The sequence below is a fragment of the Bacillus rossius genome, chromosome 5, assembly GCF_032445375.1.
Source record: "Bacillus rossius redtenbacheri isolate Brsri chromosome 5, Brsri_v3, whole genome shotgun sequence".
Lineage (NCBI taxonomy): Eukaryota > Metazoa > Arthropoda > Insecta > Phasmatodea > Bacillidae > Bacillus > Bacillus rossius.
Genome location: NC_086333.1, coordinates 81,653,467 through 81,665,708, shown reverse-complemented (window position 1 = coordinate 81,665,708; position 12,242 = coordinate 81,653,467). Strand labels below are relative to the sequence as shown.

The following is a 12,242-nucleotide window of genomic DNA, read 5'->3' as shown; positions in this document are numbered from 1 at the left end:
AGGCCCCAGTGGCCTCTTGGTAGCAACACAGGCCCCAGTGGCCTCCTGGTAGCAACACAGGCCCCAGTGGCCTCCTGGCTGCAACACAGGTCCCAGTGGCCTCCTGATAGCAACACAGGTCCCAGTGGCCTCCTGGTAGCAACACAGGCCCCAGTGGCCTCCTGGTAGCAACACAGGTCCCAGTGGCCTCCTGGTAGCAACACAGGCCCCAGTGGCCTCCTGGTAGCAACACAGGCCCCAGTGGCCTCTTGGTAGCAACACAGGCCCCAGTGGCCTCCTGGTAGCAACACAGGCCCCAGTGGCCTCCTGGCTGCAACACAGGTCCCAGTGGCCTCCTGGTAGCAACACAGGTCCCAGTGGCCTCCTGGTAGCAACACAGGCCCCAGTGGCCTCCTGGTAGCAACACAGGCCCCAGTGGCCTCTTGGTAGCAACACAGACCCCAGTGACCTCTTGGTAGCAACACAGGCCCCATTGACATCCTGGTAGCAACACAGGCCCCAGTGACCTCTTGGTAGCAACACAGGCCCTAGTTGCCTCCTTGCTGCAACCAGCAGCCTCTAGTGGCTCGAGTGAGGAGGTCGCACTGTCTTCTGTTGGCTTTGGTGTCCCTACATCACTATGGCCCATTTACGAACATCGCGTGTCTTGAATGGTGCATGTGGTCGAGGAAGAAGCTCTGTCTATTCCGGTCCAAGCCTCCAACGATGGATTGATAGGCGGAACGGATGATGGGAAGAGTGAAAGGTTCTCGGTTGTAAGCGATGTTGCCAAGTCTCTTTATGCTTGCACCCGCTGGGATGTGCACATTCGTTGTTAGCATGGATCGCACGATTATGAATTAACTTTTTAACATAAACAATTTTAATAAAATCTTAAATTTTAACCATTTTCATCTACTGCTGTAAACTAAATGGTACAGAAGAAGGCAATGTAATTATAGACGCCCTTATTCAAGAGACTTGAACTAAGACTATTATCGCTAAGCATTATAAAATGAATTTTCTTTCATGTATTACTTTTGAAAGCACCATTAGCTTGCACAAGTGGCTTATAAGGCTTTCGAAAGGCAATCCTGATGGTCAGGACTAGTAGTAAATTTGAATAAATCAATTTTTTATTTTATGCACATTAAGGCCTTGATAATGATGTATCTATATAATTATAGTTTATTGAAAATATTTTGGGTATCAGATAATTTCTTTATTTAATTTACAAGCAATTTGAGGTAACTTAAATTTTAATTAACTATACACCCAACTAATGTTTGATAAAATGTTGTTACATAAGATTATAGTTGAAAGTATATCGAAAGCTGATAGAAATGCCCGTGTTTATTTTCGCACTGTTAAGAGTCCAACTTCGTGCCTGGGCTCTCTGCTAAGTTTTTTTTTAACTCAACATCACGGATTGAAGGTGACTTGTAATTTAGTTTTCACACGTGATTGGTTGTTGATTTCTGTAACACCCGCCAGGCAAGTGTCGCGGAAGTTTGGCCTCGTCGATAGTAATACGACAGCCCATAGCAGTTACTCAAAAGTTCTCGTAACACACATAAACATAGTTATATATCAAGTGGTATAAGTGCTCCAATATATTCATTACTTCTCAATATCCACTTGTAATGGACGTGAGGACACTAAAAGTGATAGAAAAGTTAGTTGAACACAGACATAACCTCGGCGGTTGGGGCTTAGCGCAGTGTTGCATGCATTGCTGATGACACCCGAGAACCTTGAGGCAGTGGAGACTGCAGGCGAAGCGAACCAGTTTTCAAAAAAGTCAGCAACGGGAAGACGCAGATGGCTGGCGTGACTTTTCGAACAAGGAAAAATAAAGCCGTGATGGATCAAACAAGCTGCAGACCTTGAAGTGTCAGGTGTGAAGTACTTCGAGGTTTTAACGAGTTTGTATCATGTTGCACACTGAGTACAGCGCTTGGCGTAGTCTGCAAGTTGCGAGCTGCGAGTTGTCCTAACGCAGTGTTACTCGGAGAAGGTCACTCAGAATATAAAGTCAGAAACACACTTCCTCTGTCATAGCTTTCATTCCCTTAGTGATTACTTGCATGCCACGTAGAAACTCTCTGTACAGTGGTTTAGGTCCAAACAAAAATTAAAAAAAAAAAAAAAAACTGGTTGTCTGTAAAGTCGGTTTACGGACGATGGTTTAACGTGACAACGTCATAACAAAACATTGATGAAATGATTGCATACTTTTATGAATAAAATTGAATCATTTTTATTGAATTATCAATATTTTGTATATATACAAAGAAGGAGTGAAATGAAATCTACAATTTAATGGATAAATTTACTTTTATTTGCATTCATTAATTCATATATGTTTATTACTTTAACGAACAGATTACTTTAACACTAACTTATATACATGTTTGCAATTTAACTTCTTCCAATCTGTGTTATTCTGTTAAAGGATAGGACGATGATAGGAAAAGTAGGAAACGAATGGGAGTGTTTCAAGTTTAATGTGCCTCAAAAAAGTCAAATCGATGGTTGTTCCAATCGAGTGGAAGAGAGATAGATGCAGCGCAAGCGTACAATGAGCTTAACGGGACACAGCGTAACGGGACAATGTGCGTTACGGGACACTTTTTCGTGCGTGCAGCCGGCGTTCATCGATTTATTAGACGTCACGTCAAAAATAAACTTTATCTCGCAAATTAGTGAGTCAGTTGTTCCAAGCAGTAAGTAAAGTCCAAAGATAAGTAAGAATATAACTCGTGAGTACCAAAGACGTATATGGTTTTAAATGGCCTTCTTCAGGCGTTACGTCCGATCACGTGAACGAGACGCGGAGACTGTTCATTGGTGCTCGCTGCTCTGACGTCACGACCGGATTGGCCATTTACCCCGCGGTCCATTAGCATTGTCTTGGGGATATTCAACATAGACGCCAACACCACGTCAGTCAGTCAATCGGGAGTAAAACCTTAGAACATGAAACTGGTTTCTTTCGGAAATTATAAATATGAATTTAATTTTAAGACTTAAATAAACTGTCTGTTTCTTAAGTTGGATTTTCACTGGCCACTTCTGTATTTAGTTTATACCCAGCAATAAATGCAACCAAAAATACCATAATCTGTGAAATAGGCCATTGGATTGGTGCAGTGAACTGCATGTTCGCTAAAGAAAATATTCTGATTTTATGGTTTCGTTTCTTGCATTCACAGCATGAATGTTTCGAGTGCGTGTATCGAAAGAGGAATTATGTATCAGGACATCGGACAGACTTACATCGGCGCATGCAGTCGATTGGGGGTTTGTCGTGATGCTCCGTTTCCAGCAGAAAAAACCACCTCTTTCCCCCTCCTTCCCCCACTCCTACTTTTTTTTTTCTTTCAGTTAGAATTTTTTTTTATTTCCTGTCTCCAGAGGCATGATCAGATTCGACGTCTTTCGTCCCATTTTTCCTTCCAAATCTTCTCCGCCCTCCCTCCACCCAGTCCCCGGCGACGCCAATCGCAGCTGACAATTCCCTCCCCTCCCCTCCTACAAAGCCGCGCACCGAGCCGTTATTAAGGCGAATGTGAGCGGGAACCTTCCTCGTGGTCTCGTGGTGCTCCCAATCCGTCTTCTGGACGAGCGGCTCCTGCGAGCAACAACGACACAAGAGCGCTCCACACGCCGGGGCTTTTCCGGTTCCAAGGCAAGATTGCCGCGTCCGGAACTGCTCTGACTGCAACGTCTTAGTAAAAAAAAAAATATTGGTTGTCTGTAAAGTCGGTTTACGGACGATAGTTTAACGTGACAACGTCATAACAAAACATTGATGAAATGATTGCATACTTTTATGAATAAAATTGAATATTTATTATTGAATTATCACTATATTTGTATGGATACAAAGAAGGAGTGAAATTAAATCCACAATTTAATTGATAAATTTACTTTTTATTTGCACTCATTAATTCAAATATGTTTATTACTTTGACGAAGAGATTATTTTAACTATAACTTTTATACATGTTTGCTATTTAACTTCTTCCAATCTGTGTTATTCTTTTAAGGATAGGACGATGATAGGAAAAGTAGGAAACGAATGGAAGTGTTTCAAGTTTAATGTGCCTCGAAAAAGTCAAATCGATGGTTGTTCCATTCGAGTGGAAGAGAGATAGATGCGGCGCAAGCGTACAATGAGCTTAACGGGACACAGAGTAACGGGACAATATGCGTAACGGGACACCTTTTCGTGCGTGCAGCCGGCGTTCATCGATGTATTAGGCGTTGTCACGTCAAAAAAGAATTTTTGTGGGTTAGCCTACACTGAGAGAAAGGATGTTTTTTGACTCAATTAAATATTTGTTTGTATATGGCGAAATAAACATATATTTTTTTAATTCAAACAAATATTTTGTAGTAGGAAAGTTTCTGTTGACCCAACCAAAATGATTTTGTCAACTCAACTGTTTATTTGGTTAGGTGTGTAACAAATCAATTTTTTTACTTACCAAGTTTAGCTAAGCTAACAAAATATTTTGTTACAGCAAGTAAATAGGCCTATTTGTTTCGCTACATATAAAACAATATTTGTTTGATTCAAACAAACATTTTTCTCTGTTTACATCGCCTGAAACTGCTCATTAGTGTGTTTTTAATACACGTTCTTTAAGAAAACTGTCCAATTCGCAATCTTATTGTTTGCATGAAAAGTATAGAATCAAGAAACTGCAAAACGCATGTTTAGGATAAAGTTATGATTTAAAGTAACACTACTCTATATGTTGGAAAATAAGTCAAGAAACTGGCCTTTCATGGATCACAGAAGGCAATTGCCCAACTAAAAAAAATACTATGAGGGTACTTTTATATATTTTGATTTATTTATTCGTCTAATTCAACGTTTAATTTATGACTATTTTTCTGTACCGAGTCACATGAGTAGGGGAGCATAAAAAAATTCTTTGACAAAGTTGTACAAGGAGTAATGACTAAAAACTTATGTTTTAACAAAATTAGATGGTAATGTAATAAGAAACAGAATAGACATTAAGAAAATAAAATAGGCTTGGTTGTAAACAGACGTGTAGTCAACAAGTTTCGAAACTAAATACGTATTATAGAAACCAATCTTCAAGGAACATTGAAATAAGTGCTGAGAAATAATACAAAAACCAACAGAATATTGTGAATAATAATTTTGAAGCGATATTTTGAGACCACTTACGGGCTTCGTCGAAGGTGCCAGTATTGAGAAAAGGGACACGAACTGTTCGCCCGGTACTTGTGCTTCGGGGTATTCTTGAATGTCTGGAGTCTTCCCGGCATCCACCACCAGGAGTCGACATCCTGGAAGATCGTGTCAAGGTTCGTCGACACGTGGTTCAGTATGAGGATCTAATCCGCGCCAAGGATCCTGAGGAATGACCTGGATTGTGCAGCAAAGATACAAGCAGTGTATATACAATGGTTTTGTTTCGCATTTACAGTACATCCATGAAAGAATGCCCCAGTTATAAAATTAAATAATATCAACTGTCAGCGTTTAAGAGTTAAAGATTCTCATATTATATTTGAAACAAGCTTGTTTCTGTTTTGGAAATGTATTGTGTTTGTTTCGTCTTTTTCGTTTTCTCGTGTTTTTGTCTCGTTTCAACTGTTGTGCTGAATTTTTTTGGGTTCAATATCTTTGTGCTGTCATCATTTGCGGGTTTTTTTTCGTTCTCTTAGTCTATTTTTCTTTGTTTTTCTTTGTTTGTTGACCATATTCCTGTTATGGAATATTATGTGGTGTACATATCCTGTTGACGACAGCAATTTTTTGCATAATTGGTGTTTTTGTCTCTTTGGTATTTTTTAGTTTTCTTCTAAAGTAAAAGTGCTTAGCAATGGCGTGTGTCCAAAAGCTTACATCAAGTTAAAGATTCACTCAAAACAGTTTTAGTTAAGCGCATGCGCAAGTACTGCTTTGTTTTTTTCTCGCTTGCAGCGCGAAAGAATGGCTCTTTTCCCCAATAAGTAGAGGGTGAACATGTAAACTTCATTTGGCAACAGGATGTAGTCCCTCCCCATTTGGGATCTCTTTGTGCGAGAGTGGTGTTGAACGTCAAAGTCCCTGACCGTTGGATTGGTCGTAATGGTCGAGACGACAGGTCTCTTTTCGTTGACCTCCTCGTTCACCTAACATAACACCTTAAGACTTTTTTTTCCTTTGGGGCTATAAAAAAGATCGTGTCTACGTTCCGCCGCTACCTAATGTGTGTCGTGCCTGACGGCCGCGCAGTCGAGAGAAGTTAAGCCCAAATAAAAAAGAAAAGTTCTAATAATTCGGCACTGCCGGGACTTTTCTGAAGCCGGATTACCTGAAACAAAAAGCCTGATCAACGGACGGTCCATCTCTTCGTCGACAAACGCGGAGTTGTAGAGCACAAACTTCTGCGAGATGGTGTTCAGCAGGAACACGAGAATGCACATCTCGCAAACACAGGCCTGAAAGAATTTTTTTCCCCAGCATAAATTATTCTACGTTTGTAAGGGGAGGGTCTAGGTTAGGGAAGGACCTAAGTGTGTCTCAGGCCTGAAGCCTATACATTCTACCATGCGGGTTTTTAACCATGCAGGACAAGGGCGAGTGCATCATGTGCTAATTGGGGTTTACTGACCAGCCATGGCAGCGATTGGCGTCATGACTGACGCCCCATTGAAAGTCTGGCTTAAAGCTAACTAATGTGACCCAGGTGAAACCTGCATAGACACAGGGAAAACCCTGGGCCGGGTCGTGCGGAGATCAAATCATGTATTAAGCAAGCAGGTAACTACTGGACAAGAGGGAAGAGGGTCAAAGTAAGAAGAGTTGGGCGGGGCTGAAAAATCAACCCGGCTGGAGTTGGGTGCTTGGGCCTTGCGGCCCGCATTGTTATAGTTGGACACTCCTGGGTTGTTATTAGCCAGGGGCGCATGACTTCACTCGTCAGCCCAGGCCAGCGGCCCAGGCAGCCACTGCCAGAACAGAAAGCGCTCTGATGGAGCCGAGAACACACGAGCAGCGCCGAACGCTCCCGACTGTCACCATGTGCGTACTTCTCCACCTTAGCGTAGTTGGCTCAAATACGTACATCGCTAGGTGGTGCCGGACCATCAGGCTTTCAGGACCGTTGGATTCCGGACCATCGGAGGTGGCTAGCGGTGACAATTGGTGGGTGGATCCTCCTAGAGGGGTTTGTTTTCACCTCGAAAAGATTTCTTTCAGAAGTTAGAATTTTAATTAAATATTTTTCAGCGATTTCAACACCACGTTTTCCCAATGATCTCTACGCCAACGGCTATGACATTATTTATGATGCTTTCTTCTACTTAATTCATGGCAACGCCTCCTGCATTGTCAATGCTTCAGACACTTTCGGATCTGCACTGGTATTACCGTAATAATAATCTTTACCACTATTTCCACACAGTACTTTTGGTTAAACAAAAGTGAATCTTTTAAATTCAAGACAACGGTTTTGGTTAATATTACTTCCCTGTATTATTAATTTTGTCAAAAACATTTTTGACGTGATAATGTCTTATAAATCGATGAACGCCGGCTGCACGCACGAAAAAAACATGACTCTTTGTCACGTTCCACCTGAGCCGAGCGTGCAAGAACCGGCCAACCACCGTGCGAGAAAATCTTCTATAATATCAAACAGGTTAAGGCGGGCTTTTTAAAAGCAGCAATTTAAAACAATTTATTGACATTGATTTGATTTCAGTATATTTCTATAGTTAATTTATAAATTAAATTTGCAAAAACTTTAAATAATATTTGAAAATTAAAAAGTATGCAAATTTTCATCAATGTTTTCTTATGACGTTATCACGTAAAATTATCGTCCATAAACTGACTTTACAGACCACCCCCACCTTTTTGTTTTGTTTCATGGGTTTATTATTTTAAAAATTCCACTGAATATATTTTAAAATTCGAGACGCGACAGTGGCGTACTCACGAGGAGGGTCAGTGCGAGAGTGAAGCCTGTGTGTTGTAGCCTGTAGGCTGTAGGCTGTAGCCTGTAGGCTGTAGGCTGTAGCCTGTAGGCTGTAGGCTGTAGCCTGTAGGCTGCCCAAGTGAAGCCCGGGCGCACCAACTATGAAAAAAAAAAGAAGAAGTCGGTCATGGGGACTGTCGACAGAAGTGAAAACTTAAAATTTTGTTTTTAAATATGTTATATGAAATCATTTATACGTCTAATGTACGCGAGAAAATGATTTTGGTATCATATCACTAGCATGTCGGTGACGCGAACCCATAAGTTTTGCCCCCACCAATAATAACTTTAAAACTAGAAGAATTTAAGTTTTTTTTCATTGAAAGAATAAAAAATTATTGACTTAAATCTACAAATAATCAACATTATCTATTATAAATCAATAACCTGAAATTTGAAGAAATTTACATCGTAAATAAATAAACAAAAATAAAACATAACCTCAACTTAAATATATACTAAAAAAATCCAATACTCTAAATATGTACCACACAATAACGTTAAAATTTCCTTGGAAAATAAAGATAAAATAAAAAACTAGTTTCTTTAAAAATAGAATAAATTAAAATTTATCCTTGAAACATAAAAAAATTATCACGTCACGTGACCATATCGATGACGACTTACATGAATTTACTCCCTAACCAAACCTTCCTATAGAAGTTTTCACTTCAATAAACAAACCGTCAACATAGGAAGGCATGGTCCCTTCATGTCCGTAAGAGAGGTGCTGTCTAACTAGGTTCGCTTTTTAATGTGACAGTGGCTCAGCATAAAATATTCCAAAGTCGTTCTTTACTCCGCCTGCGTGGATGTAAACGAGCTTGTAAGTGGGCGTGGCGGACAGGAGGCTAGCGCCTGTCTTCACGCCAGGGGCTAATGTCCTTCCGAGAGCATCCTGCTCTGCAAGGACACTTCCTCGTAGGCGGTGTCCTGACGCCATTTGTGTGCATGCGAACCCCTGCGAAGTTACGTATCTACACACTGAATTATTATATTGAATTTACACGGTCAGAAAATGCATACCTGTATTTCCGTAACACCTGTGAAGCAATTACCTATATTCATGGCGAAATTAGTTGATACTGATATATCGGAAAAAAAAATAATAGTTAGAGTAGAAATAACAAAATATTTAAAAAAAATTATATACATTTCAATTTGAATTTATTTACTTTAATACTATCGTAGACTTCTTATAATATTTTGACCTTTAGTTTGAATATATTTACAGTGAGTGATGGCAAATGTTTTTTAACGCATTCTGATTTCTCTTATTTTTCAACTTTCATTTTCTCACTGCAACTATGGATACGACCTCCGGGGAAATTGACATTTAACTGCTAACCAATCTGATGTGAGAATGTTTCTGGATCACCAAGTCTCATTAAGCTACCTTAACTAATATTTTTTTTTCAAATGAACTTCATATAAAACTTCTAAATGTATATAAGAGGTTTTGGAAAAAAATGTTTGCTTTGAATTTACAAATATACTTTTCAATGTTTTGTCCGTAGCGCTCCTTGTACTCATGTTTGCACGCAACTATGATTTGTAACGTCATGGGACTGCCATGCCGCGGGACAGCTACCCAGCGACACGTGACCTTGATACAGTTCCTCATTGGCTGCGCGCCCAGCAATCCGCTGGTGCCCACCAATCACATCCACCTGCCAAGCACTGTAAGTCAATACAAGCCTTGGATGTGAAACAAATAGCATTCGTCATTTTTCACTCGCAGTCCTTTGGAAACCCTTTACACTTTGTCTCTTCCCTGGCTCAGCTTTAGATGAGATACGTCTTGTGTATCGTAGTGGATTGTGAATAATACTATTTCTTCGTAGAGAGATGTTTTGAGAAAAAAACCGTGTATCAAAAATCAAAGTAAATATAGAAAGTAAACAATGTGTAACCTGTAAACAAAAATTATATTGTGGAATCTGAAAGAAAAATCATTGGAACCAAAGAGAAGTTTGTAGCTAACGCTGAGTTTGATCATGTTTGGCCATTCAAGCTTATGATGACCTTAAATTGTGGAAAATTTATTTTTTGGCTAGACATCAAATTTTACTAGTTTTTTTTTTCATGGTAACGTGACTTTAAAATTTGTGTCTCCGGTAAAGTAAATCTCTAATAATTATGTCAAAATTAAACAATATATTAAATTAAAGAACTATTTGCAAAACTGACTTTTCAGATAGCATTTTTGCTTGTTTTTATTTTCCCGTGTTCGCTTGCGAGGCACCGAAACGAAGTTTGTTCTTCCTGAAAGCTCGCGAGAGTAGCACGACAGGCGCCCGGGGCATTCAGTTGAAATGTTTGCTCGGAATGAAATGCTATTCCGGAACGTATTACATTTCCTGACATGGTTTCAAAGAATCTGATACAAAAAAATATATATTCTCAAAAGAGTTCTCTTCTTGGATTCTGTAGTTTTAAAGCCAAACGTTTTACATTGCTAAACAATTTTAACTACAACTTAAATATTTTTGCGTGTTGTATGAAAATGTAAACATTTACTCTATGTAAAATTTAAAGATGAATAATTTTCGCATGCGCTCTGCTTCAGATTAATCAAGAAAGACTGATACATATTTGCATCATTTATGTGAACTTTATTTTAAAATTTATTTAGGCTGTGAACTAAGTGTTACTATCTTTTAAAGCTTAATTCGAAAGAACGTTTAAAACAATGTGACCAAAGAGTTGGTACATACTATGATGAACAGAAAGAAAAGGTGTTTGAGGGTGTTATTTAAAAAAAAGTTATTATTTTTAGTTTAAACATTTTGTTAGCCAATGCCTTAAACGAACCGACGCGCATAATGTTTGAGTGCTGTCTGATTAGTGCTTGAAAATATAACATTCGAGTTTGTGTATTTATTCAATAATCGTACTTTTTTATAAGACATGTTAAAATTTAGAAAATATATTACTTTTGCGCATTGAAGGTAACATTTTGGTTAGCAATGTGATTCGCGCCCAGCATGCAACGGAAATTTAACAGAGTGAAGTCCAATGCACATGTGCTCTGTGCGCTTTTCGTCCATTTGCGTTCGAAAGCAAGACATGCAACTATGTGCGCGGTTCATTTTTGAACTAATGAAAATAAAATTGATGAAACAATGAAATTGTAAACAAAAATGCACACATACATTTTTTTATATTGAAATTGGTGAAAACAGTTCCTGCATTGTGCTAGAACAAACATGGCGTCGATGATATTTACCGAAATGTTGTTTCTATTAAATATCATGAACCCTGCTCCATATTTTTATTTTAATGTTATCTATATGATTTAGTTTATTTATTAAACTAAAATTTCCCATCCAAAGCTCACAACTATTTACTACATCTAGCTTGTGATTCGTTATAACAGGTATATTGTTATGCATTTGGATTATGGGTTTGTCAAAAAAAAATAAAGTTGTAATGAACAAAAAATTAAATTAAAGAAGTTCACATTCAATTGAGCACTTTCAGGAGCCTTGATGAAGTTATACTTCCCGTACATTGTGCGTTCATGCATCTCAGTAGGAACTAAAATTGTCATGAACTAAGATGTTTTCATTCACGCTTGCATTACAAACATGAATATATAATCATCAGACCAACACGAATTCTAATTGTTTCTGTACCTGCAAGTTGTCCGAATGAGTGTCCGCTAATTGAAACGTTTTAATTCCGAGAAGGCGCTAAGTAATGGAGAACAGTTATCTGGAACCGTTTCCCTCTTTGACCGCATGCGTAACATGCATGTGACATGCCCGCGAAAGACAGCTGGGGAATTAGTTTCCCAAAGGTTTGCCTCCAAAGAGCTCCCATTCTCGCCAGTTCAATTAGGGCGGGGCAGCGTCTAAGAGCGTTCCCTTAACTGCAGCCAAGTTGGAGCGACCCACGTGAACGCCTTCGCCCGGTGAGGCACGGGGGAGGGGGGAAGGGGGGTCTGTGGGCGGGAACAGCAGGGGCTGAGGGTGTGGTAACAAGACCGTGATGGGCAGACACTAACTAATATCAAACTCACCCCTTTCAAGGCAGTTGAGAGTTCTCCCGCTAATTAATATCTTGGCCCGCGCCGAAGAGTCGGGGGAAGGAAAAAGGGGGGGGAGGGGGGTTAGTCCAGACCGTGGGAATGGCGTGGCAGGATGAAGGAAACTGCTCCAGTGATCGACATCTGAGAGCACACACACTCCCCTCCCCCCTCTGAAGCCAGGGACGAACCTGAAACTTCACCTTACGAAAGAAGAGGTC

General features: G+C 39.7%; 1 protein-coding gene across 1 annotated transcript in view; it reads right to left on the bottom strand.

The window, feature by feature from the left end:
* The window catches only part of LOC134532320 (circadian clock-controlled protein daywake-like), an 84,877-nt gene extending 78,442 nt beyond the window's left edge, over positions 1 to 6,435 (bottom strand). Inside the window, exons 1-3 of the mRNA XM_063368739.1 lie at positions 6,351 to 6,435; positions 5,189 to 5,310; positions 3,495 to 3,613 (exon numbers count right to left, since the gene is read on the bottom strand). Of these exons, the coding sequence (XP_063224809.1) occupies positions 3,495 to 3,613; positions 5,189 to 5,310; positions 6,351 to 6,435 (326 nt within the window). The remainder of the gene's footprint in view (positions 1 to 3,494; positions 3,614 to 5,188; positions 5,311 to 6,350) is intronic.
* Between the last annotated feature and the right edge of the window lie 5,807 nt (positions 6,436 to 12,242).